The sequence below is a fragment of the Lissotriton helveticus genome, chromosome 1_1 (assembly GCF_964261635.1).
Source record: "Lissotriton helveticus chromosome 1_1, aLisHel1.1, whole genome shotgun sequence".
Lineage (NCBI taxonomy): Eukaryota > Metazoa > Chordata > Amphibia > Caudata > Salamandridae > Lissotriton > Lissotriton helveticus.
In genome coordinates this window covers 853854702-853880822 of record NC_136057.1, presented here as the reverse complement: position 1 = coordinate 853880822, position 26121 = coordinate 853854702, and the positions used below count along the sequence as shown (strand labels likewise).

The 26121-nt window shown below is 46.0% G+C and overlaps 1 protein-coding gene across 1 annotated transcript in view; it reads right to left on the bottom strand.

Annotated features, from left to right (window-relative positions):
- Nucleotides 1-26121, bottom strand: part of LOC144818194 (sodium-coupled monocarboxylate transporter 1-like) — a 139591-nt gene that overhangs the window by 46643 nt on the left and 66827 nt on the right. Inside the window, exons 5-7 of the mRNA XM_078675335.1 lie at nt 18413-18567; nt 16130-16270; nt 3906-4035 (exon numbers count right to left, since the gene is read on the bottom strand). Coding sequence (XP_078531461.1) covers nt 3906-4035; nt 16130-16270; nt 18413-18567 — 426 coding nt within the window. The remainder of the gene's footprint in view (nt 1-3905; nt 4036-16129; nt 16271-18412; nt 18568-26121) is intronic.

Sequence of the window (26121 nt, the reverse complement as noted above, 5' to 3'; positions counted from 1 at the left end):
GACTGTATTTGGGTTTTCACTATTACAAGGCTATCTGTCCAATAGACTGACATGGGACTAATATCTTACAGTCATAACTTTCCATTAGGACAAGATAGAGAAATGGAGTTTAGGCTTCCTGAACTCAGGATTTAAAGATACATCTTTAGTAAAGATGATTTTGATATTGTGTGTTTGAAAATACCACTTTTAAAAAATGGGTATTTTGCTGTCTAACTATCTATGTGCCTCTGCCTGTTGTGTATTCGCTGTCTGGCCTTTAGACTGACAGGGGCTGGTTTGTGCATTCACACTAGAGAGGCACTGGGGGGGGGGGTTGAGGCATGTTCTTGGGTGACTCATAGCCAGGCTGAATAGACCTGGCTGCATTTAGAGCAGTGGGAGGGGTTGTCTGTGTCTGTCTTTCACAATGCTGTCTCCACCCCATGGAATGGACCTGGTCTGAGCCAGGCAGAAGTGGATTATGTATGCCAGTAGAACGTTGTTTGTTCTAACTTCAAAGGGAAATGTGGTATAAATATTGGGACCCTGACCCAAGGACTTTATATTTATTCAAGGAACAAGAGGGCCCTGCCAAGAAGAAGAACAGAAGGACTCTGTGAGGAGTGCTGCCTTTTCTGTGTGAGGAGTGGGTTGGGCAGAAGTTGCTGCTTCTGTCTGTGGTGGAGGAAAAGGACTGACTCTTTTGTCCTTTGGCATCCTGCTTGTGAACAATCTCCAAGGGTTTTTGTGTGCTTGCCTCCTACTGAAAGTCCCAGGGAGAAAAAAGACTTCAAGAAAGATATGTGCTATGCCTGAAAAGAACCTAGCTGGGAGGACAGCTGGAGCAGCTGTGTGAGGAGCACTGCCCCTAAATAGTATGGGGTAGGACGGCTTGCAGTAGTTGTTCCTGCTTGGGGCAGGGAAAGGAATGGACTGTTTCTTCATCCATTTGCAAAAGCAGCGCGTTGTGAGCTCTATGTCCTTCACCCTTTCTTTTATTTTTAGAGTAAAACGTGTATTGAGCATGTGATTTTACAGTCCAACGTGTGGAGAGCGCTGTTGAAAAGGCTCTTGTGTGTGGATAACAGGAGGAGAGAGCTTACTATTGCCGAAGTGCTCTCTCTCTCCCACCTGGCAGCTGGTGAGTGTGTCTGCGCTCCCAGAAATGCCGGAAGAAGCGCTGTGCCCATACAGTAAAATTGCATGGTACGCGCTTTGAGCCCTGGTGTCCGAGCCCCAGGCGTGGGCTTACTCTAACAATGCGGCAAGCACAGACAAGTGAAGTCGCGCCAGAGGAAAAAGCTGCATTGCCCGAATGAGCCTGACTGCGGCCCCAGCAGGTTGCCATAGCAATGAGGGAGCCGCAGAGAAGACTATCCCCGCCCGAGGGTTGCCGGAGCAACCCAAGTGCAGGACACAGCGTAGAAAGGAGGGACGAAGAGAGAGCTCTTGCACCGGCTGCGGACCAGAAATCTTCACCATCAGGAGGCGAAGTCGCTTCAGACCATGAGAGGTCTCCAGTGTGAGTATGTCCCCCTCCCCTCTGTGTGGGGATGGTGCTGCAGGGTGGAGTTCCACAGTAGATATATGGGCCTCAAGCTACCCCCATCGCCTGCACACACCACATGTGGGCGAACAACCCGGAGTGAGCAGGGAGGAAATTGCAGTTGCGAGGAAAGCAGCTGTCCCAAGTGCCAGTGGGCAGCTGCCATAGCCTGACACTGGTTGGGGACGCAGTGAGGAGGCCCCATGGAGTAAGGTCATGAATACTCCCCCCCCTTCCATGTCTGCACATACCTGGGGGGACTATCTCATATGGTTGTGGCCATTGCGGGGCAAGCATTAAGGGCAACACGGCTTTGGGAAGTTACCACCCTGCTTATAGTAGGCACGCAGGTGTTCCTGCTGCCCACATTTTGAGCCGAGCCTTGATTGAGAGATCCATATGTTTGATCTCTACACCTTACGATTGCTTCTTCAAGCCCTGCATATGGCTTATGTCAGGAGTGACATATGTACAAAGTAATTTATGTGCAAGTTTTATGCCTGGCAGTTACACCCTAATAATTAGTGTGTTCAGAGACTGCATGTTCTGTACAGGCAGAGAGTAAAGTAGTGATCGTAATGGTTGACGTGTTTAAGGAGCACAGCACATTTCTGACTTTACCCCTACTCTGACGCTCTGCATTTATAGATATTTACTTCATTGCACTACCTGTGATGTCATGAAAATTGCATTGTTGGCAAGGTGATTTATGATCTATGTGTTTTATGTGCATTTTCATGCCAATGTGCCTAGTGGCACGGTGATTTATGTGATTGTAGTCTAATGTGTTCTTTGTATAATACAAAGGATGTTTTTATATAACCTTGTGTGGAGTCACTTTTTCTGGTGTGCCTAGTGTGTCACTGGTGTGTGTGTTGTGCAAACTCTTTACACAATGCTTCTGGGATAAGCCTGGCTCCTCTGCCAAGCTACCAAGGGGGTAGCAGGAGTTATCTTGTGTGCGTAGAGTGGGAATTCCGCCTGGCTTAGGTGAATACCCTAGCCAGCCCAAAAAACATTTCTAACAGAGGCAGATTTGCTCCCAGTGAAAGAAAAAGGTTAAACGATGATGGAAAATGGCTTTGGTAGGCATGGGTGTAAGTTCGAATATGGTATTTTTATAGTGCAAACCTAGCCGAAAGGCAGCTGAGTCATATTGTGCAGACCTGTGACTGAACATGTGGACCTGAAATATATCCTTTTATTCTGTACTATTTGCTACTTGGCTACGCCCTCCTGGGTTAATTCAGTGCACTAACTCATATTTTGGAATCTCCCATTGTGAGCATGGCAGTCTCTTGCCTTCGATTTCTATTCGACCTCACATACAGCAGCGGCAGTCTGCGAGGAACCTAAGGGATGCAGGAAGCAGAATTCACCACTTGGCCCATCGACAACTGGATACAGCCTGGTGGACATAAGTATATGCCCATGTATCTCCCAAGAAGATAGAAAGAAGGTGCACACGTGTGCATCTACTGAGAAGATACACAATTAGCAAAGGAAATGTGAAGACGTTTCTGCTCCAACGGGCTATCCACTAGTTCACAAGATATAAGAATTAGGCCAACCATTCGCTGATTCTGAGAAACGTGTGTGCCTCAGGGGAACTGCTTCTCAACTACACGCTCCACTTGAATAGTCGTAAGACATAATTAATAGTACTGGAACCAAGAAATTGCTAAACCATCATGAACTTTATTGGCTACCAGCGTATTCTTAGTCAAGTAGTAAGCCAGTTATCAAGTAAAAAAAACTGGCAGTGTTCATGACCAAACATCTCACCAAGCAGGCACCGAATAGCAAGACCCTAGGTGGAATCTGTCATCCACCTCTTGATGTGGACATGTGTGTTAACAAAGTCTATTGACATGTTACCTTTTAAGAGCAATTGTGGATTCAGTGCTGGTGCACGTTGTGGGAAATCAGCTGCACTGGGGAATATTCTATCCTCATAAGTGCCCTAAACAATACTCTGAAGGTTTCTGAAGCGAGTATTTAACGTACAAATAATACATCCTATTTCCGCACATCAGACTCCACCTCTTTTATGGCTTCAACATAGACAAATATGAAGCAGGGCATCCTGCATTGCACGTCGATCCTTGATAAATCCTTGTTTGATAGTGAACGCTGAGGAGAGTATTCATGTTGTTCCCATGTCCTAGATGTAGTGGGCACGTGTGTGAGTGAGTGTGCGCAAGTGTGTAGATGCATGAAGGTGAAGTGTGTGTGTGTGTGTGTGTGTGTGCACATGAAGCTGAAAAATCCATCTGTAGCTTTGTCTAGGCCAGACCTAAAAAGAAAATAGGGAGTCTTTTGTGCCACCAACATCAATTATGATCAGGTAAAGTACCACATTCAACACACAGCTCACCTGGTCCGGAGCCGACACAAACTTGGCGGTCCAAGGGTCGCAGTCATGGTATATCGAATACATGGCGAGGCCAGAAAACACTGCACAGGTGAGAATGGCCCAGAGTCCGACCAGATTCACATACAGGGACCTGCGGTTCAAAAGAGTTGAAAATAATTTAAAACCTTATAATTATGTAAGTATTTAAAATAGGGACAGCTTGTTGCTTACACTGACTTCACAGCTCCTTTGTTTCTGCCCCACCCATACTGCCTCTCTTCCTGTGAATGGAACCTGCCTATGCCCTTCTTGCCAATTGCTTGAAGACATTTCGTGGTTACCATATATTTTGGTTAATCGAGTTATATACGTAATCATTCTTTGGCAAAACATATGGATCGTATGTTCCCCGTTCCTGCTGTGCAGAGAACACTGAAGCCCTGCGTTTGTATTATAAGGCTCAGTGAAACTACTTGTGTTTTACTAACTTTGACTCAGATGCAGCTGCGTTGAATAGATGCATCTAGTATAATGGGGGGACCCAGTACCCCTCAAAACCTGGGTGTACAGGAATGAGGAAAATATTGGTTCTGTCGGGTACAGAATTGATTCTTGGTTTACTGAATAGCTGGCCACAAGTGACTCAGAAATCATCACATCTCCAACTTTCCTGCACTGCTGAAAGTGATTTTATATTTCCGTTCTTCTACAAATGCCTTAGAATTAAAACTGTCTCGTCTCTAAAAATGAAAATCAGCTTTAGTTGCATGAGGAAAGTGTGAAAAAGAGGCCATGTTGTCTTAAATTCTGGCAAATATTTGATGGCTCTCACCGCTCTTCCTTGTCACAGTCTTCATTTCCAGGAGAAGCGCCTGCAACCCTGACACAGGTAGCCCGCTGTACTTATAAGGGACTGTTTTACGCAAAGTTCCTTTGTACATGTTTTTCAAAGTTCTCTATGTCCACGTCTGTCCCTCACTGTGCCTGTTTCTTTCTGCTGGTTACAGTAGTGTATCCCGTGAAAGGGTTCACTGGCTCTCACTTTCTCTTTTCGATACTCTCACCTGTAGCTAGCACTGATGTGGGGTCTGCCGGATGCCTGTGTTGCTCGGGTCTTCCCCGGCACCGGCTGGGCTTGTATTTCAGCCTGAGCAGGCAGTGTCTGGCTGGCCCTTGACGTGTGGCTGACAGAATTTTCTGGAAAGTTTTCAGTAGTGCATGGAGCTATGGTAAAGTCAGGGCATTTTTCTGGTTCCTCGTGGCCAGCAGTGTAGATCTTACCCTGTAAGCCAGTGCAGTGGAAGTGAGTGCTGGCGTTAGGTTTCCCAGGAGGCATACAGCCTGATTCATCAAGCTAAATAGCGCCCGCAATAGCTGCGAAAAAGCAATTGCGGGCGCAATGTCGTTAATCGGCATTCATCATTGAATCGCAAACACAAAATAGCGAATACGCAATAATAATCGCACAATCCCGGTAGGAGAGCACTAGCTATTCGGAAGAAGCGACTATCCACGGATTTAGCGAAATAAATAGCGGTTTCGCTAAACAATCGCAATCGGTATTCATGAATTGCCGCAAATAGAGAAAAACCCAAAAATCGCATTTTGCGCGGCGCAAATTAAGGACAACTCAAAGCAGGTGGTAACCATAAAAGCCATGAAAAAAAAAGTCAAATAACAGTTGGCCAATCAGAAACAGGTTCAGGGCTGACCAATCACACATTAGGACATACAGCAGCTGCATTAGGAGTTCCACAATGCCAGGAATGTACATGGTCGTGAGGCGCCGAAGGCTACAGCGAGCAGCATGGAGGAGAGGCCAGATCCAGGAGAGGATATTCCGCCAGCGGGTGACCTTGCTGGGGCAAACAAGAGAGCAGATTTATGCTAAATACAGGCTAAATGGGGAAATGATAATGCAGCTCATACACGACCTTGACCCCCTGATGCAGCACCCAACAAGGCGTACCAATGCGGTGCCTACACATGTGCAGGTATTGTGTAGCCTGCACCTCCTGGCCTCTGGGAGCTTCCAGGGGATAGTAGCGGCTGCTGGGGGGATATCCCAGCCCACCATGTCACGCTGCCTCAAGACTTTTGTTGACGCAATGCTGACCCAGCTACACCGATACATAAAATTTCCCACCAGCCAACAGGAATTGCAGTTAACCAAGCTACAATTCTACAATGTAGCACATTTTCCCCATGTACTCGGATGCATAGACTGTACCCACGTCGCCATCTGCCCACCAGCTGCCACGGAGTATATGTTCCGCAATCGGAAGTCCTATCACTCCCTCAACATACAGATGGTCTGCAATGCCAAGACTTTCATCACTGACATTGTGGCCCAGTACCCAGGGAGTACCCATGACTCCTATATATTCCGGCACAGCGGCCTACACACACGACTGGCCAGGGGAGACTTTGGGGAAGGACACCTATTTGGTAAGTACACTTTGTCGACAATGTCACATTGCTATGAAGTAGCAGCGCAGCACAGGCACTCACCCTCTGCTCCTCTCATTCAGGTGACAGTGGCTACGCCCTCCGTGATTACCTCCTCACCCCATACCTGAACCCTGCTACACCCCAGCAACGCCGCTACAATGTTGCGCACATTCGGACAAGGAACTGCATAGAAAGGACATTTGGGTTGCTCAAAAGCAGGTTCCGCATACTGCACAAGACAGGTGGGGCCATGTATTACAGTCCTGCAATGTGCTGCCGCATTGTGGCTGTCTGCGCAATACTGCATAACATTGCAACCAAGCGCCGGACACCAGTCGACATATCTGGCAGTGAATCAGAAGGGGACGACCGGCCACCTGCTCATGCGCGCCTTGCACACGGGGAGAATCCTGCTGAAGGCCACAGACGTCGCAACCACATCACACTGAACAGTTTCTGATGCACCCTCCACCCTCACCCCACAAATCACAAATGCATGCAAAAATCCCAAAATGACACTACGCCAATGTGTGCTGTTAAAATAAATATATTTGTTTCATTCACAATAATGGTAAAACTATTAATGTTGACTTAGCTAACAGTATTTCTGCATACTGCTGTGCGAAAGGACAGGGCAGGCTTATACTCAGCCTGTGCCTGTAAGAGTCATAGAAAGTCATGTGCGCCTCCTGCGCGTACCACCCAAACGCCTCTGTGGCTCCTCGTCTTCCATGGCACGTGCTGCTGGTGTGGCCCTGGTGCTGCGCCTGAGTGCCCCTATGTGTGAGGCAGAGTGGCTGCTCAAACTAGATGTCCCCTCACTGGCATCATCACCACCAACAGTGGCAGGTAGATCAGGACGGTGTAGTGCTGTCGCGGCACTGGTTAGGTGCTCAAGGACCCTGGCCACATCCTCGCAGCACTGGATGAGCTGCAGCTGCTGCGCAAGGGACCGCCGCGACAACTGTGCTGTGGCATTGCTCATTATATAATTAGACCTGGTGTAGGCGCTCAGCCTGGTCAATAGCTGCCGATGGCGGCGGCGTGCTGCGTTGCGCTGCAATGTATTTGCAGCAGTGCTGGCCTCCATGGCTGCAGTCATGCGGGCCATACCCTCCCCCACACCTGCCATGGCTGCAGTCATGCTGGCCATTCCCTCACCCACACCTTCCATGGCTGCAGTCATGCTGGCCATTCCCTCACCCACACCTGCCATGGCTGCAGTCATGCTGGCCATCCGGTCCCCCACTCCGGCAACATTGCGCCCAATGTTGTACAGCTGTAGCTGTATGGCACCTTGCTGCCGTGCTTGCAGCTGATGGATACGGAGCATGCGTCTTTCCACGCTCACTCTCAGCAGCGCCGGTCCATTCCCCCTCCTGCTGCTAGGTGCATTGGTCTGCAGGCGAGGCGTGCCATGCCTGCTCTGCTGGCCTGACACAGTGGGTGGCCGCTGTGTTGGCGCTGTCGCAGGCCCTGATGTAGAAGCACCAGCTGCTGGTGGTGTCACGGCAGGCGTTGTTGGTGCGGCAGGGGCTGGAGGCACCCTGGTGGTGGATCTGGCCGCGGGAGTATTTGCTGGGGCAGGGGCTGGAGGCACCCTGGTGGTGGATCTGGCCGCGTTAGTATTTGCTGGGGCAGAGGCTGGTGGCACACTGGTGGTGGATCTGGCCGCGGTAGTATTTGCTGCGCCAGACGCAGGAGGCACACTGGTGGTGGATCTGGCTGCGGTAGTATTTGCTGGGGCAGGGGCTGGTGGCACACTGGTGGTGGATCTGGCCGCGGGAGTAGGGGCTGGTGGCTGTGTATGTGGCGGCACCTCCTCCTCATCCGGTGCCTCCTCATCAATTTGCAGCCTCTCGCTGTCGCTGCTGTCTGCACCACCTGTGAGGGGATGTGGACGCTCATTAGTTGCATGTATCTGTCACACGTGCAGTTGCTACATGCATGCTGGGTGACATTCCCTGACTGGCTATGGCTTTGCGTACTTTGGAACCTGTCTGGCTGCATTGTGGTAAAACTACATTGTGGCCACACTACATGTCCCACAATGCTTCAGGGCATTACCTGATGTCCAACGATGGCATGACTATGGAACAATATGGGAGGCTAATTGGTCATGGACATTCATAGGGGACAGGGTCGCAGTCGCATGCCACTTACCTCGGGTGTCTTGGGTGGTGCGGGATGAGTCCATACGAGTCACTCCGATGACCGCCTCTGTCTCCAGGGTGTTCTCTACCTGGTCCTCCATGGGGGTGTTTGGAGGGACTGTAGGTTCTCCCCCTCCTGTGCCCGATGATTCTCCAAGGCGCTCTGCCACCCTCTCCTTGGCACGACCCCGGAGGTCGTACCAGCGTTTTTTCAGTTCGTCCAGTGACCTGTCGGCCACACCCACGGAGTTCACCGTTGACGCTATTCCCTGCCAGATCCTGCGTTTTTCCTGTTCTGCAACCCTCCTGGAGTCCTTCCCAAACAGTTTGGAGTGGTTGGCCACCACCCCTTCAATTAAATTCTCCAGCTCCTGCTCGGAGAATTTCAGCTTTCTCTTCCGCCCTGTGGTGTTGCTGGGCCCAGGAACTGGCTCCTCTGACATTGCTGCACTGTACTTGCTCAATACTTTCCTCACAGATTTGCTGGAGCTCTTCCAGTTGCTGACTCGAGGTCTGCCTCACTGTGGTGTATGGGGGTGGGCCCTGGCTGCTTCCTGGTTGTGATGTCATCGCTGTGCTCCACATGCGACTTCCCGTTTTCCCGATCTCGCGCTATTTTAGCTCCCGCTATTGACGATCTCGCTATTAGAGTAATCGCTATTTCGACACGGATGTTGCCGGAAATAGCGATTTATATGCGAATATCGAAAGTCGCAACCGGTATTTGCGGTCGCGTGCGAATCGTTTTTTTTCCTCTAATTTTTTAATGAATACCGTTTTGCATGTCCTTTATAGCGAGTCGCTATAATTCGCTATTAGGGCCACGCAAAACGTCCCGTCGATGAATCAGGCTGATAGTCCGGTGACTTGCCTGGTGCATGTGCATGACCTATTTTAGGACGGAGATGAAGCCGGGCAGGTTTCGAAAGTCCAGCCCATTTCATCCCTCTTCTGCTCCAGAACAGATGCAAGTGTACAAGGCTAAATTTGATAAGACCCAGTGAAGAATGTAAGGGAAGCATGCTGTTGCGCACAAGAGCTCTGAGTCAGACAGGACCTGTTTTTGCTTTCTGTTTCCTCTCATCCTCCTTCTCAGGACGTGGTGGGCCCAAGTGCTCCAAATGAGAAATGACTTCGACAAATCACTCTTATACTTCCAATCTTTTAACAGATCAAGAATGTGGTGGACTAGACTCTGTTTATTCCAATGGATCATATTTCTCTTCCTATTAGGGAGTAGCACCATCATCATCCTCCTCTTCATCGTCATCTGTCTGCGACAATGAACAGATGCCAGAACCAGCAGTGAAGGTCTAAATTGTTCAGAGTGCCAGATCACTTGGCATCACCCTTGATAATCATCTCAACCTTCACAGACACATTGTAGGCATGTCCACCAGCCCACAACACCAATATAGGCAATTGTGGGGCATCAGACAATTGATTCTAGAACAGGACCTCAAAAGAGTGGTGCAGTCTATTGTTCTCTTCAAATTAGACAATGGAATTGCCCTTCTCTCAGGCATTCCCAAAGTTCACCTAGGACCATTGAGAGCTACTCTACCTGCTGCAGCACGCTTCATTTTAGGTCTCAAGAAATGTGACCACCTTACCCCCGCCCGCTCACCCTTCAGTGGCTTTCCATTGAAGCGCAGGCCCATTCAAAACTGCTTGATTTACCCACAGGGTGCTGCACTCCTCTTCACCAAACTACCAAAACAAGAAACTGAGACTCTCTGTGACAAACAGGGCTTACAGGAATGCCCAATTCGTGCTGCTGGAACCCCCACCTTCAATCGAGAACAATTCATTAACCAGTCTTTCTCTGGTAGTGCCCCTAGAATCTGGAAGTCTCTGCCACCTTACTCCGCCTAACCTCCTACCTCGTCGCCTTCAAAAAGAACCTCAAACTCCTCCTATTTGACAGGCATCCTGGTTAATCACCTTTGGCCAGACATAAGAGGGGCAGCATCTTGCGATCATTCCCCGCACCAGACTGGCTAGAGTGGGCGGCCGCTCCTTTAGCTTTCTGGCGGCCAAATTATGGAATAGCCTGCCTGAAGCTATCCGTGGGCTACAGGATCTCTTAGCCTTCAGAAAGGCTGTCAAAACCCACCTTTTTCAATAACTTCTCCATTTTAAAACTCTTCTCTCCATTAACTGTTCCATTTCTGCGCCTCTCTCCTTCTGCAAACTGTCTGTTCACAGCGCCGGGACGCCCCTTGGCTGAGGCAGCCGTGCGCTATACAAATTCCCATAACATTAACATTAACATAAGTACTCTTTCCATTATGATCTTAACTAGCTTTGTTATGTGACTCAGCCATCTAAATCGATGCCTTAACTGTGTCTGTCCTCTGCCCAACTGCAGTAAATGTCTCTTGAGGTAACTCCTGTACTCATCTACCGACGTAAACGTCTGAGTTTAACTATATAACTGTAACCAATGAATCCTGCTTGTTGTAAAGTGCTCTGATGCCTTCGGGTCATGTCCACGCAATATAAAATTGCAAATAAACAAAGTGCATCAATAAGGAGGCATTTTGCACAATCACGTGTTCTGAGTTGCAGACATTCCTCCTACTTTCAGCTGCCGTCTGCACTCTGCTCGCTCTTCATCAGGCTCTGGTCCTCGAGGAAGAGTGAGAGGGGGAGACATTCAGTCCTCCCAGCAAGTGGGCAGTGTGCTTCTAGACCTGCTGCTGCGTTCACCAGTCACAATGGAGGACATCTCCTCATGACGCACTCACTGGCCACAGCAGATGACATGAGACGATTAGCTCGAGGCACTTCTGAAAGGTTGTGTGCCCAATATGTCTACTTTGCTCGGAATGATGGATGAGGGCATATTTCCTATTTTTTCCAAACGACACTCTGAATCTACATGGCACAACCAGCACACCCCTATCAGCCTCTGTTAGAATTCAAGGGACTGTAGTTAACACGGAGAAGGCGAAAAACTATGTGGGGAAAACACGTCACAAGTCGCTGGATGTGTCAAGTAAATCAAGGAGCTGGCAGGATGACAGCCCAAGGAGTGGGAGGAGCCAAAATAGCTGGGGCAGAAACTTGATACATGGTCATGGGTGGGAAATAATTGAGGAACGAGAAGGAAATGCGGCACGGAGTGCTGCTGGACTGAAACGGGGCGTTAGAAGGGGGAGCAAAAATAGACGAGGGGTAGAAGGAGGCACAGGGTTGTGGATGAGGTAAAAGTCAGGGCAGTGAAGAAAACCAAGGCAAAGTTTAGAGAAATTCAGACATCAAGGGGCAAGGTAAAAGAGGAAGGGACTTTTTTTCAGTGTATTTTCATTAGATAATATCAGCTAAGGACGGGAAATTGGAGGAATCTTTTTTTTTTTTTTTTTTATTGGGCAGAGCAGAGGTCAGTGCAAGAAATACAAAAAAGTACCTGTATAACAAACATACTTCAGCAGTATTTTTATTAGATAATATCAGCTAAGGACGGGCAATTGGAGGAATCTTATAAATAAGAAGCAAATAATGACTCATAATCTTAAACCCAATTAGAAATGAGATATACCAATATCCTAATCAATAATCTCGTTGTATAAGTCGATCATTGTACAACCTTAACACATTTAAAAATTGCTGAGGATCATAACCTAGAAATGTGAACATATCCTTCATTTACATATTGCAAATTGCCTAAATGCAGGGACAAGCTAATCTAGTGACTAGTAATGTTGTAAACTAACAATGAGAATATGTCTGCAAAGTGTGTTCTACATGGCACATGAACTTGCAGTCAATCAGAAAATATTCAGTTATGATTACGATGAGAATACAAAATGTTATGTTATGTTATGTTAAAATTATTTATACCGCGCTCGGTCACCGAACGGTTTCATGGCGCTCATAACAAATGCGAAGGGCAGGAACGGGTATTACTCGAAGGCTGATTGGAAGAGAAACGTTTTCAGCATCCTACGAAAGCAGTCGTAGGTGGGGCAATGTCGGAAAGCAGACAGAAGGGAATTCCAGATTCTGGGGGCCAAAAAAGAAAAACATAAACCACCATGTTTTTTTGCGTTTGATTTTAGGGATGACTAAAAGGTTGTGAGAGGAGGAGCGGAGATCTCTCGAGGGAACATATCGCTTCAGACTAGAAGAAATGAAAACAGGAGCCAGTTCAGACAGAGCTTTGAATATCCTGCAGCCCAGTTTGAAATTGCAGCGCTTAGCCACCGGGAGCCAATGCAGGCTCCGCAGCAGCGGCGAAACATGCTGATGCTTAGGCTGATGGTAAACCAAGCGTGCTGCCTGATTTTGCACCAGCTGCAACCTGAGGAGGTGGTATGCAGGAATTCCCACATACAGAGTGTTGGCGTAGTCAATTCTCGACATAACGAGGGCCAGGATGACAAGGATAAGTGCATCTCTAGTGAGAAATCTGCTGATTTTACGTATCCTGCGCAGATGGAAAAAGCAGGATGACGTGACAGCACTAATCTGAGGCCGCTTAGATAGGTCACTGGAGATGACTACGCCAAGACACTTCACAGAGTTGACGGGGCAAGGAGGAGGCCCTAATGAGGGAGGCCAAAAGCTGTCATTCCATGGGTTGGCTGCTCCGCCCACCAGCACAAGCTCGGTCTTGGTAGGATTTAATTTGAGCTGGCTGTGGTACATCCATTCCGATATCTCAAGCATGGTAGATTGGAAGCTGGTGCAGGAGGAAAGGGAGGTGTCAATAGGAAAAATTAACTGCAAGTCGTCCGCGTAATTAAAGATAGTGGCTGTGGATTTGCGAAGAGAAGCAATTAGGAGCTGCATGTACAAATTAAATAACAAAGGGGATAGAGCGGAGCCCTGTGGGACTCTGCAAGATAGGGGGGAATAGGAGGCGGAGAAGGTAGACAGGTGCACTGCCTGAGAGCGCCTATCCAGAAAGGATCTAACCCAGTCGAGTGCTACGCCCTGAATGCCGGCATTTTTGACACGGTCGATCAATATTACATGATCGACCGTGTCAAAGACCGCCGATAAGTCCAGCAAGACAAGTGCTTGGGAGATATCATTGTCGGCGCCCTTTCTCAGGGTATCCATCACAGCCACAATGACCGCCTCGGTGGAATGAAGTGGGCGGAAACCGGCTTGCTGGGCCTCCAGAAAAGACGAGCTCTCAATAAAAGCACTCAGGCAGCGAGTGACTTATGTCTCCAAAATTTTCCCCAGATAGGGGAGAAGGGAGATGGGCCTATAATTGCTCAAGACCGTTGGGTCGGCATTGGTCTTTTTTAGGATGGGTATTACAACTGCCTGTTTAAAGGAGTCCGGGACTACCCCCGACGCCAGCGAGTTGTTCAGTAATGCCAGTGGAGGGTCGGGGCAGGCCAAGAAGATTTCCTTAAGGACTTGGGGAGGGCAGCAATCATTGGGGGAGCCAGAGCTCACTTTATGCAGTAACGAATAAAACTCAGAGAGGGAAATCGGGGGAAAGACATCCAGGCAGCAGGGATTTCTGGGAGGTAAAGGGGGAGGAGAAGAGGATGACGGCGGGGGGATATTGTTCTTGATAGTGATGATTTTATCAATGAAGAAAGCATTGAGTGAGTCGCACAAAGACTGTGTAGGTTGAGGTTGGGGAGTGACACGGTCTGGCAAAGAGAGCTCATTCACTATGGAGAAAATATCCTTTGCCTTGGACGCAGACTCCATAAAATGGCCCATCTTTTAATTTATAAACTGTAACACTACATAATGTAGTCTACATACTGGAATGCAAGTATAAATATAAATATGTGGGCAACTCTGTGGTCCCATTACAACTGCCATGATAACTTTATGTGGCGATACTGGGGCCTGAATTAACACAGCTGGCTGGAATCTCCCAATGAGTTACAGGGATTACAATCTACCCACGGGAATGCCTTGCTAGCCCCAGAAATACTGGGTCTTTTTAAGCATTCTCTGCCCAATTCTGAGCAGGCTAATGCTGCCCCTTACCACATGCTCAGAGTAGGTGGTAACCTTCAGCAAGTAATGAGTGACAGGGATTGGAGGTGGGTGTTATGGGTAGCCATGCCAAGCTATGGGGGGCTTGGGAGAGCACTTTTTGCTGCTCCCTGGTGCTAGCAAGGGCAGATGAGGGCTTGGGTGTGCCCCTGACTGCAGCCACGCCCACTCTTCTTAATGGGTTTGATATACACCTATAAAACCTGGCCTGGAGCTTCAAGACCCTGTAATTTTGGATCTAGAAATATTAGGCCACTCATAGGTGCCCAGACCGCTTTGTGAAACTCATAATGGTCTCCCATGAAGACATAAAAAAAGTTTTTAGAAATAAAAAAAGATAATCAGGAACGTAATGTGCTTTTTTTTTAATTATGCAAGTGAAGTCTCGTGTAGAGATTGGATGTGGAAACGCTATAGTTCTTGGCATTTCCACATTATCCTGAATTTAAGCCACGGAGTTGTTTTTTCAAGATAATTGGCAATATTTCTTTGTGAATCCAGGCTTTCGTTCAACGTGGATGCTTTTCTTATGAGTTAAGTTTTCGTCTGAAATCTAACGGAATTTTGGTGACATGTTTCGAGGCAACTTAAAAAGAGTTTGAAAGCCCTTATTTGAAAACAGACTGGAAAACCTATATGCACAAAACTTAATGAACTAGAAGATAGTATGTAAAAAAACTGCAAAGAACTGTGGGAAGTTAATGACAAAAAAACTTTACAGATTTGCACACCCCTAAATCATGAGAAGAAAATGATACATTATAAGATAGGTTGAATTAAGTAAAAAGATGCATAAATGTTTGCTGAAGGTTAGGCTTGTCTATGTTCCATGCTTGCAGGCCCAAAGAGACTATGGTAAGAAAGTAGACAGCATGGAAAAGCCAATACCAAGAGGAGAATTCAGGGAGTGAGCATGTACAACAGAAACTGCGAAAAGCATTGCTACCTTCTCACACCCTTACGCCACTGTGGGGAATTGACTGAATCACATAACCACCAGAGACTGAGGTAATCTACCCCATGGAGAGCGAGGTTAGATCTACATACTCTTGAACTGGTCATGTGACCAGAGTCCATGACAAGGTACAAACCTCACCATGCGGGCCGGAGATCGCTATAACAAACGAATATGTCCAGATCGCTATAACAAACGAATATGTCCAGTGCCTATGTGCAGCAACAGAGCTTGCGAAAGACGTTGCTGTCAAGAAATTCAATGAATCATTTGTCTTATTACTGATGCATAGCTGGAACATAAAGTAAGTTCAAATGTCACAATATATGTTGACACACCCCGCAGCTCTCTCCTTCCACTGAGACATTGTGCAAGAGAAGAAAGTGTTGCAACAGCGCACTCCTGCACAAGGAGCCAATGAAGGTGAGTGCTTCAGTTGTTATTGGCTCTTGAGCTGAGTTAGACTGTCACCACGCGTCACACTGACCCCACTCCCTCTTGGTGACCATTGTCCAGTGCAGTTTGGCCTCGGCCCACCAAGCTTCGAGTGCAATCAATTGTGGCGAGTGTGTGAGCTTATAGTTCTCATTGATATAACATAATGTACAGTACAATTATACAACATAATGTGCAGCACAGTCCTGGACAAATAATATGGCAACAACGTTAACAAAGCAATCAATACAACACTCCCAAAAAACACTTACATTTTTGCATGAAATATGTTTTTACAGGCAATGTATCTCTGAACTTGAGACTGATTGACCCCATAGATGCCAGTCCACGTAAAGGTCCCACCAACCACGATTGTCCAGAAAGTGTGCCTCTGTAATGGATTGGGGTTGAAACTGTGCAGAAAAAATAGAAATTGTAGATGTGATAATAGAATCAACACTTGATAATATGATTGTCAAAAATGCCTTTGGAGAAATATTCCTGATATGGGCGCCTGGAAGCTGTTCAGACATTTGCCTTACTAACATGTTCTTGCTTTATTTGAAATTAGTTTATATTGATAACATTTAGCTATCCCCCTGACATGTGAAATATACATTGAAGCCATGACTTTCTTTTTGATTACATTGTACTAGCTCTTTTCCTGTTTCCTCACAAATGCACACATGTAAAGTATTTTAGTAACACACTAGCACATGGAGCTGTGTCTGCAGAGCTTTACTATTGTCTGGGGAGCTAGGATTATGCCTCAGGAGGAACCAAGTTATACACAAATGTCATCAAAATTATGGGGACATTTTTTTTAATTATGTGGATTATTCTCTAGCAATATTATTTTCATCCATTTCAGCTAGAAATATTTGTGCGAAATGTTCAAATTATGTATTAAAATCCATAATCGTATGGGAAATACTGCAGCAATAGATTCACATAAATACGCTGGGCCTCACAAGTGGCCATTGTTGTATCAAAAATGCATTCATAAAAATGTAATAAAACATAAACTTTCTCATTCCAATCACTGTCCATTGCTAGCTGCACATTGGAAAAATGTTTTCCCAAGCAAGCCGCCCCAATAAACATGTAAAATAAAAATGCATATGTCTTCTTTAGATAGATAGGCAGGCAGCCAGGCAGGCATAATAGGAAGGGTAAGAATCCAAAAAATATATATTCGCCAACATAAAAGTCGCGGATCTCCTGGCCACTTAATGGCGGCGGGCTCGAGTTGAGGTCGCGACCCTCTCGATATTCTCCACAGAATTTGTTGTGTTTCCGAAACAAAATTCACTCGAGCCCAAATGTGGTTCTTGAAGAGTGGTTATTTTATTTCATAACATGCAGCAAGTCAATGCCCGACGCGTTTCGGTGCCGAAACACCTTGATCACGGGTCAGAGATACGTTTGTGGAATACCAATATATATAGTACAGTTCATATACATAGAAATAGGATTACTCCGTCTCTACGATCAGGTGGTTTTAGCAGACATCTTGGAATGGTGTTTTGACCAACATGATGACGCATTGTTGTGTCAATAAAGTTTCTTCATCAAGTATTTGTACAAACAACAATGTATGCATGATTAATATAAGACAATCATGACAAAGCCTACAACACAGTTCTAGAGCCATATTCTCTTCGTAAATCAGTGGCGTGAATTTAGCCATCATATGATTAACATATTGAATTATACGTTTTTGCAGAAAAAACTGCATATAGAGATAACGCTTCTCTTAAACCTTCCAATGGTTATATCAATATACTATAGATTTTGCACAAAAATACTGCACAACATAATACCGCCCTAGTGGGCTCTAGACAATAGAGTTCATTAATGATAACATACTACATAGGATATTGCATAAATGTACTGCCCTAGTGGGCTCAAGACAATATGAACTGCACTATTTGTATTGATATTCCACAAACGTATCTCTGACCCGTGATCAAGGTGTTTCGGCACCGAAACGCGTCGGGCGTTGACTTGCTGCATGTTATGAAATAAAATAACCACGCTTCAAGAACCACATCGGGGCTCGAGTGAATTTTGTTTCGGAAACACGACACATTTTGTGGAGCGTATATATATATATATATATACATTGATGTTAATGTTCTAGTAAGAATGAGAAATGTGGACCAATTGCCTAAGCATCAGGGCAGTAGATATGAATGAGTGAAACACCGCTAGGGTCGTGAGGAGCACGTTCCAGGACTTGTGTTATTCCATACTGAATAGTCAAGTCCTCGGTGCTTCGCAAAGTTTTTTAAACTTTGTGATAATTCATGGAGGAGACAGTGCAGGAGTGACTGATGCATTCATGCAAATCATTCCTAGGATGATTGAGAACAAAAGCTCAGGAATTCAGCACTGTTCAGAAGTTTCACTCTATAGGATGTAAATGCTGAAACTTTCACTTGTGCTTACATTGTGTGACTTTACAAACGTATTTCAAAGAAAATAATCATATAATCAATTTTGAAGCAATTATGTTGCATGAAGATGCAGGAAAAAAAATCTGGAAAACTTACTCCCAGAAGTTCAATCTTCCGCCATGGAAGGAGTCATTTAAAATGGGTTCAATTCCACCTTGAACAACAACAGCACGAATGATGACAGAGGAAAAGCCGGCAACCATGATTCCAACTTGAAAAACGTCTGTCCAGACAACAGCTTTCAGCCCACCCTATAGGAAATAACAATCACTTGAGGATCAAACATTGAACTTCTATAACATACAATTATAGTGATAAAACACAATAAGATTATATGTCTGTGTGATTTTCCAGACTCTGCTTCATTTTTACCAGCTCCTATGAGGTTAAAAACAAAAACATTTGAAAGCGCTTCGCTGCAACAGGTGTGCCCAGGCTTGGGCTCCGTGGTCATGGAGCCACAGGAGCCAACCTACACCCAACTGAAAAGCCTCAACCAAGGAGAAAGCAGTTTTGGTTTGCTTGTTTTCCAGATCTGTTTGGGCTGGACTGTTCCTATTGGATCAGGGTCAAGATTGACTTGCATACAGCTAATGAAGGACTGAGATGTGGCCAGAGTAATTGCCAGGTCTTGAGACTAATTCTAGCATTCCACCCATCACTTTTTTGTATACTTTGGACCACAGTGGGCAAGGTTCACTGGGTGGATCGCCACATAACAGGAGGTGACGTCCGCAGCCTTCAATACTCAAAAAGGGAGCATTTAGATTTGCCCAAACAAAATAATAAACACCTCTAATTTAAAAAAAAGACATAGCTATAGTGCACCTTTCAAGGCACCTGCTCAGAATTAATTGTGTCACTGCTATGTGACTAACACTGACTGAAGTCAAAACCCTGATGCTGGAGTTTCAGTCCTTGCTCTCTAGTCCTGCTGACTCACTGCAGCATGTACCCGTTAAGGCCTTACTTGAGGAAGGATCCATTCTAACCCCCTTGGCAATGTTCTGAGCTCCCGCCTTGCTGCGCGAGCCACCATGACTCACAGTTCCAAGGACACGTCGTGCAAAAGAAAGCCTGGAGCTTAGCCATAGCCTAGGCTGGGTCTCACACAGAAAGGGAGCGTCACTGAATTAATTAACAGCCGAGCTGCCATGAGCAGAATTGTATCTGATGACATCATTTCTTCATGCTCAGCAAAAACAGAGAGGAAAACGCAATATGTATAGTATCATCAGTGGGGGCTGGTTCATTTTGGGCAGGTCGGGTTTGACTGCAATGCACTTTAGGCTCGTGGCCGTGAACTAGGTGTCTGTACAACGAATGAATCTGGGGCGCTGCCTTTACCAGAGGAAATAGACTAATATCATTGGGAGTGCCTGGAATGTCATTGGGAGTGGCTGGGATGTCATTGGGAGTGGCTGGGATGTCATTGAGAGTGCCTGGAATGTCATTGAGAGTGCCTGGAATGTCATTGAGAGTGTCTGGGATGTCGTTGAGAGTGCCTGGAATGTCATTGGGAGTGGCTGGGATGTCATTGGGAGTGGCTGGAATGTCATTGAGAGTGCCTGGAATGTCATTGGGAGTGGCTGGGATGTCATTGGGAGTGGCTGGAATGTCCTTGGGTCTGACTGGAATGTCCGATGGTGTGGCTGGAATGTCATTGGGTGTGGCTGAAATGTCATTGGGAGTGCCTGGAATGGTGTTGCCTGCTAAACATTTTCCATACTATTCTGAAAAAGTAAGCTCTGAATGCACAAAGGTTGAGGCGACCCATTGAAGTAAACCTAGTGGAAAAATTGATTCTGGGTGAAAACCCACTCTATGGCAGAATCTGTGGCTATGCCCATTTTCAAAATGGAGGATTTTTGCATGAATGACAGCATTAACCTTAAAACGTGATCTCATCATGCTATTTTACATATGAAAATTACACTCAATCATCATGCTGGTTATAACAATCAATTCCTTATCGACTATATGCATTCTGAACAGAAAACAGTCTTTTGCTACTTTATTCCCAGCACTGGGGTAGAAAATAGGCTATACTGTAATCTCCTAAAAAGCACTGGTGCATGCAACAAACGTTAACAGCATTTTTGTGAATGCCTGTATGTGCATGCGTTGGCAGATTATAGTAAGACATAACGGCTTTGCAAATGCTTGTCTTTGTTGAAGGGCCATTGAATCCTGGATCTTTCATGAGGCTGAAACCTAGATTTCTTGTATGGGCACGGGAAATACGTCAATAGCTGGGGTTGGTGGGCATTTAGATTATACACTGAACAACGAATAATGCTCCCTGTCACTGCTACACAGCGGCCGTAGCTGGCAGGTCTGGCCTGTGACTTCCTGCTGTCTGGGCTATTTACAAATGGAGGCAATAACTGATCGATGCAATCCCAGGCCTTCAGTTAGCGCTCGCATTGCTGCTCTATCCAAAGTGAGCCACTCTTGTGCATGTAATAAGGAGGTCGTCTGAGGAGTGCCCTTGAAGCTAAACTAAATAAAGTAAATGTTAGTTGATCTGGTTACCATCTTGGAGGTGTGGGGAAAAGGTTTTAGCTGTGGTTAAAAATGAAATATTTTTTTGCTGGAAAAATTAAAACAGTCAGTCCACATCAAACTGCAAAGGCGCTAAAATCCTACAAAATGTATTTCAAGTAAATGTCACCAATATGTGACAAATTGCATAATCTCTTTTCACGCGTGTCCAGCCGTGTTTTGTGTTGTAACAATTTAGCTATAATTCTGCCCAGTTTTTTTTTTTTTAGCTTTTTCTGTAAATCTGTCCAAGATCATTAATCTGACCTGAGGGTGGCACCCTGTTGTCCGGCCACAAAAAACATGTATCCAGACCCACAACATCCTACCTATCCCTGGAGCACACGGACCCTCTCACTGAAAGCATCAGCCATCATTTCTAACGTTTTGGGTCTAACAATGACAAGCAGCAACCGTATGGAAGTCCTCACTAATGCGAGCTGGAGTAAGAAGTGTAAGTCATAGGTAATTCAATCCAGATCAACGACACTTCTGTGTGGTATTCAGAATAGTGGGGTACATCTGTGGCCTCGGAACCCCAGTTTACCCGTCTGCAAGTGCACAGTTCATATGACCGCTCTTCCCGGTGCAAATGCACGCTGTTTGGTTCTGATGCATTGGAGCACTGCTGACACTTTTTAATAAAGTGCGAGCAATAATTACCCTCCCCACAATTATGCTCCTGAGCCCAAGCAATCAGAGGACGGAAATGAGCAGCTGTTATTGCCTGGCAGGTAAAGACAACATGGCCAGGTATTGCCAGTCCCCTCTTCGTAAGTACCAATGCCACAAAACAGTAGAAAAAAATAAACAAACACATCAGTTTGTCTTTTTTTCTATATTTCTGATTTTGTTAGGGCTTGCATTTCCACTGTGACAAAGAAGGGGAGAAGAGGGGCAGTTAGAAAGAGCCGGTTCCCATGAAGAAACCTACTCCAGCTTTCAGATGATCTCCAGGCCAGTACCTCGGACTAAGGGTGAGTCGCAGGCTCACTGGATGAACAGGGAGGTGGAGGCCACAGAATGGTCCCCTTTCAGCCTGGCAGCAGTAGCTATAGCCTAGAGAGGGAACATTCTGTTCGGCTGGCCTTCAAAGAATATTGTTCTCTGAGTGCTAATTACATTTATTGCTTTCAAAACATGACTTTCATAGACATAGAAAAAAGTCTCTTAAATAAATTCAACAATCACAGACACAATTGGCTCGGTATGGTTTTTGTCGGCGGTGTTGTGATGTAGTTGACAGACTTGAATGTCGCACAACCTTAACGATTTGGTGAGTAGAACGTTACATTTATGACAAAACCAGAGGCTCCTAATATGTAATTCTTCCTTGTTTTAAAGGGGCATGCAGTGTAGGCAAAGAGAAGTTCTTCTTAGCCAGTCCTGCATCTTCTAAGTCACCGCTAACAGGCATTGGAGAAGGCTGCTTTGTCAAAACCCAAGGCTGCTCCTAGTGTATGCAGAGCGTGCTGCCAAGGAGCTTCTGTGAATCTGGCCCCAACTCTAGCATGTTTGCTGTACTGGTTTCACCTCAGTTGTGGGCAGATATTCACGATCTACAGTGACTGAGGCATTGCTCTAACCACACCATCAACTCATTCATCTGGACTAGGCGCGGACGCCATCTCTACCGAACACTAAGGACATTCTTTCATCCCAGGGCTTCACCAGTCCTTTTCACAGGTGGCCTGTCCTAGTGACTGACCCTGCTCAGCCTGATTTCGGTGGCACTGGGGTCTCGAGATAGCTGCTATTTTGAAACGTACAATGCTAGCAGTAGGTATGGAAATAGACAAAAGACGCATCAGTATCTGGGAAGCTTGATCTGAGTAAAGCAGGTGAAACTTCGTTGGACTATCGGGTAGGGGGCTGAGCCTACATGTGTTTAATCAGACAACAAGATGCACAAGATTTCTATTCAGGAGGCTCTGTGCTTCCTGACGGACCCCTGACACTGGCCACCTTAACTGCAGTGCATACCCTGGCATCACAGCCTGGCCCCACCACTCATCATCTCTGTCTGGGGAAAGAATATGGCGGAAGCCGACCCTCCAGAGGGAAGTGATAGGATCTGTCACTCGACTTCTCAGAGATCCCATACTCTCAGAATATTTACAAAGGGTCTTCAATTACGCACTTATCTATGGACGGAGGAATCTGCAAATGTTTGTTGTTTGTTTTGTTTTATTGGACTGTTGATCCTCGTGGGATTGAGATTATTTTGGTTGAAGAACGGTGGGCCTCTGTTCCACCTAGGCACTCAACAACGTGCGATAAAGCGGGAGGGGAGAGGGACGTCAGGGCACCTTATCCCGCTGAGTTTGGTCAAGCGAGTCCCTTTCCCAGATTAGGATCCTCTTTCTCCTTGGAAGTAAACAGAGATGTCACCTAAAGCCCTCTAGAGGATCTCCCTCAAGATGTGATCTCTGCCATGAGCACAGGAGCGCATCATTCTCAGGCTGGCTATCTGGTAAGTGTTGACACATGATCGTGTTACATCCTTCAGGTGATATCACATCTGTTTATCACCTGAGGAAGGCAAAAAGAAGGCTGGCTTCTGCTGAGACACCTGACACTAATCAGCAAATATGCCGACGGGGTCTAAATCTGAGCCAGTAGAGACTCCCAGATACTGCACTAAGCCGTTTGTGGGCAGCAACCAAAATGTCATTGCTATGCACCTCTGGAAATAATTGGCTTCCCGACAAACAGAGGTAGTGCAAATATGTTTAATAACCCCTATATTTTATTCCACTCTGAGCCTGAAACATGTCTTCCCCAAACTGAGGGATACAGGTGTATTTTCTGGCAAAACTCTGCATCTGTGGCCTACTGTAGTTGTGGATTCCCATCGGTCCATGATGTGGAGAGCCTGTCTATCACCTGCCCCATGACTCACTCCTTTAATTGCTGCTTTATTGCTCTACCTAATTTAGTAATTCCTCATCCGATGCCAGGAGAGCTGCATTGCTTTGAATGCACGAGGACAAGTTTGACTTCTTTGACCTTCGTCTGCCACTGTCACTGCTCTGGGTGGGGTTATGTGCAACTCAACCCACGTGAATTATTGAATCTGTCTTCTATTTTCAACTGAAGGTCTTCTTACTAACACTAGTAAATATTTCCGTTCTGTGGTTTTGCTTTTTTCGTATGTATAGTTCATAAAAACCTTAGTAATCTTTCCGAAATGTTTCCTAAATAGTTTCAGTAGAAAACATCTGGGTGGGAGCGTGCCCACTTTCGCTTCAGTCACATGATATTAATTGGGCTTATATCTTTCAACACCTCCATAGTGTATTCCACGTGTTTAAAATGGAGGATATAGCTCCTTCCTGTTCCTACTGGTCCACATTCAGAAATATTCTCTCTCTGTATATGTGGGAGGTAAGCCGCAGTCTTCTAATCTGTGAAGACTCAAGGCACCATTGTCGAGAAGGGGAGAAAGAGCGTTACAGTCTCAACTTTAACAGAGTTTATTGGCCAAGAAAAAATCTAAATATTCTCATTTTGATTGTTACTACACGTTTCTTGTTCAACTACTGCAGAGCTCGTGACATCTGGTATACAAAAGCGCTGGACGACAGGTCATTTCAGCAACAGGTTTAGACCTGTACTAGCCAAGAGAGTTCATCCAGTTTTTTGTATTATGGCACTTACAGCTTTCCTTCTAAAACGAGGACTGTCAAACTGCAGGGCAGAAAAGAGGACTGGACTGGCTTCCATTGCTGGAGATAGTATTCGAATGAGGCCTCTAGAACTGGACCCAGTCCTGGACTTCAAACCTGCATGATACAATAATGCAAACAGGCCTCTAAAGCTGGGCCCAACAACCAAGATGTGGCCTTGGCCGAGTACACTATTTTGGGAGGAATCTCCGGAAGTAGACACCACACTCCACATGGCATCCAGAAATAGTTGGCATAGTCCTGCTGTGACCTTTTGTGCTGGACATAACATTTATAATTGGAGCTTTAAGACTGGACACAGTCCCGCTGGCATGGCCCTTAGGGTCGCACATGGCTAATGAAGAACGAGGTCTCCAGAAAGGACACCATACTGAAGATGCGGCCTCACAACTTATGTACATTCACACTTTCAACAATGTCTGCTTGAATTTAATCAAATGTTCGATGCATTCTGTGACAGTGGAGGTGAAGTGGTTTCCCAAGTAGTCTACAGCTCTAATGAAACTCCACAAGCATTTAAGTATATAGACTGAAAACTGCCAAAATATCTTGCATACATGAAAAAGACACTACAACAACGTTTCCATCCACATAAGCCAATTTCCAAGGGCTTGCCTCTAAATCTGCCAGCACAGGACTCCGTATAGTACATTACATCCGCCCAGTTTTACAATAGGGAAAATGAGTTTTTCTGGATCTAGCAACTTAAAAGGGATCAACATTTTTGTAGGTAGATATTTCGATATGGTAGATATTTGGCCAGTAGATATTTTCAAATTTCGTTTTTACAGTTTGTGTTTTTAGTCAATGTTTTCAGGTGTGACCTGATCTGTGGGTTTATAAACTAGGTCTCCTGACTCCATGGATGATAGTTAAAAGGCTACACCGCATCTCTTCTCATGACAAATACATGGTGGCTCCATGTTCCTGTTTATTAAACTTCTCCCTATGTTTCAGAACATTGTTCTTTTCTCCCCGGTATGCAGCTACTTTGAGCATCTCCCATATGACAGCAGCAAATGTGTTCTTGTTTGGTGGATTGTGTGGGCTCCCTGCCGAGGCTCAGCGGTCTGTTGACAGCCCAGGGCTTGCACGACCAGCAGAGAGAGTCATGTGTCAAATGGAGCTCATCAGAATATTGCCCAGTGGGGTAACTGGAAGAATGGTATGCAATAACTGCCCCGGCGCTGCCCGCCTCTCAGCCGGGCACGCCTCTCAGCAAATCTCTCCGTTTTGCCCTAGAGTTCAACTCTACCCATCTCGCATCCTTTACTGCTTTAAAAGATTTCTAGACCCCAAGTAGATGCATTTAGACTTTGCTGCATTAAACCTAAACTGCCACCTCCTATAGGATTATTCTAGTTTTTTTTAACCACGTCTACTGTTTTCCACTTACTCTCGTGTTTGCAATCCTGTGGAAGAGCTTTGTGTTACACCAAGGGTTTCAATGTGACCCTGCCTGTTTATGAAAATAACTTGCAGTCTCGTGAATAAAAGCAAAATACATAAGACACTCGTGTTGCAATTGCCAAACTCCAGCATCCTGTTTCAGGGCCTGTGAAGGCACGAGTA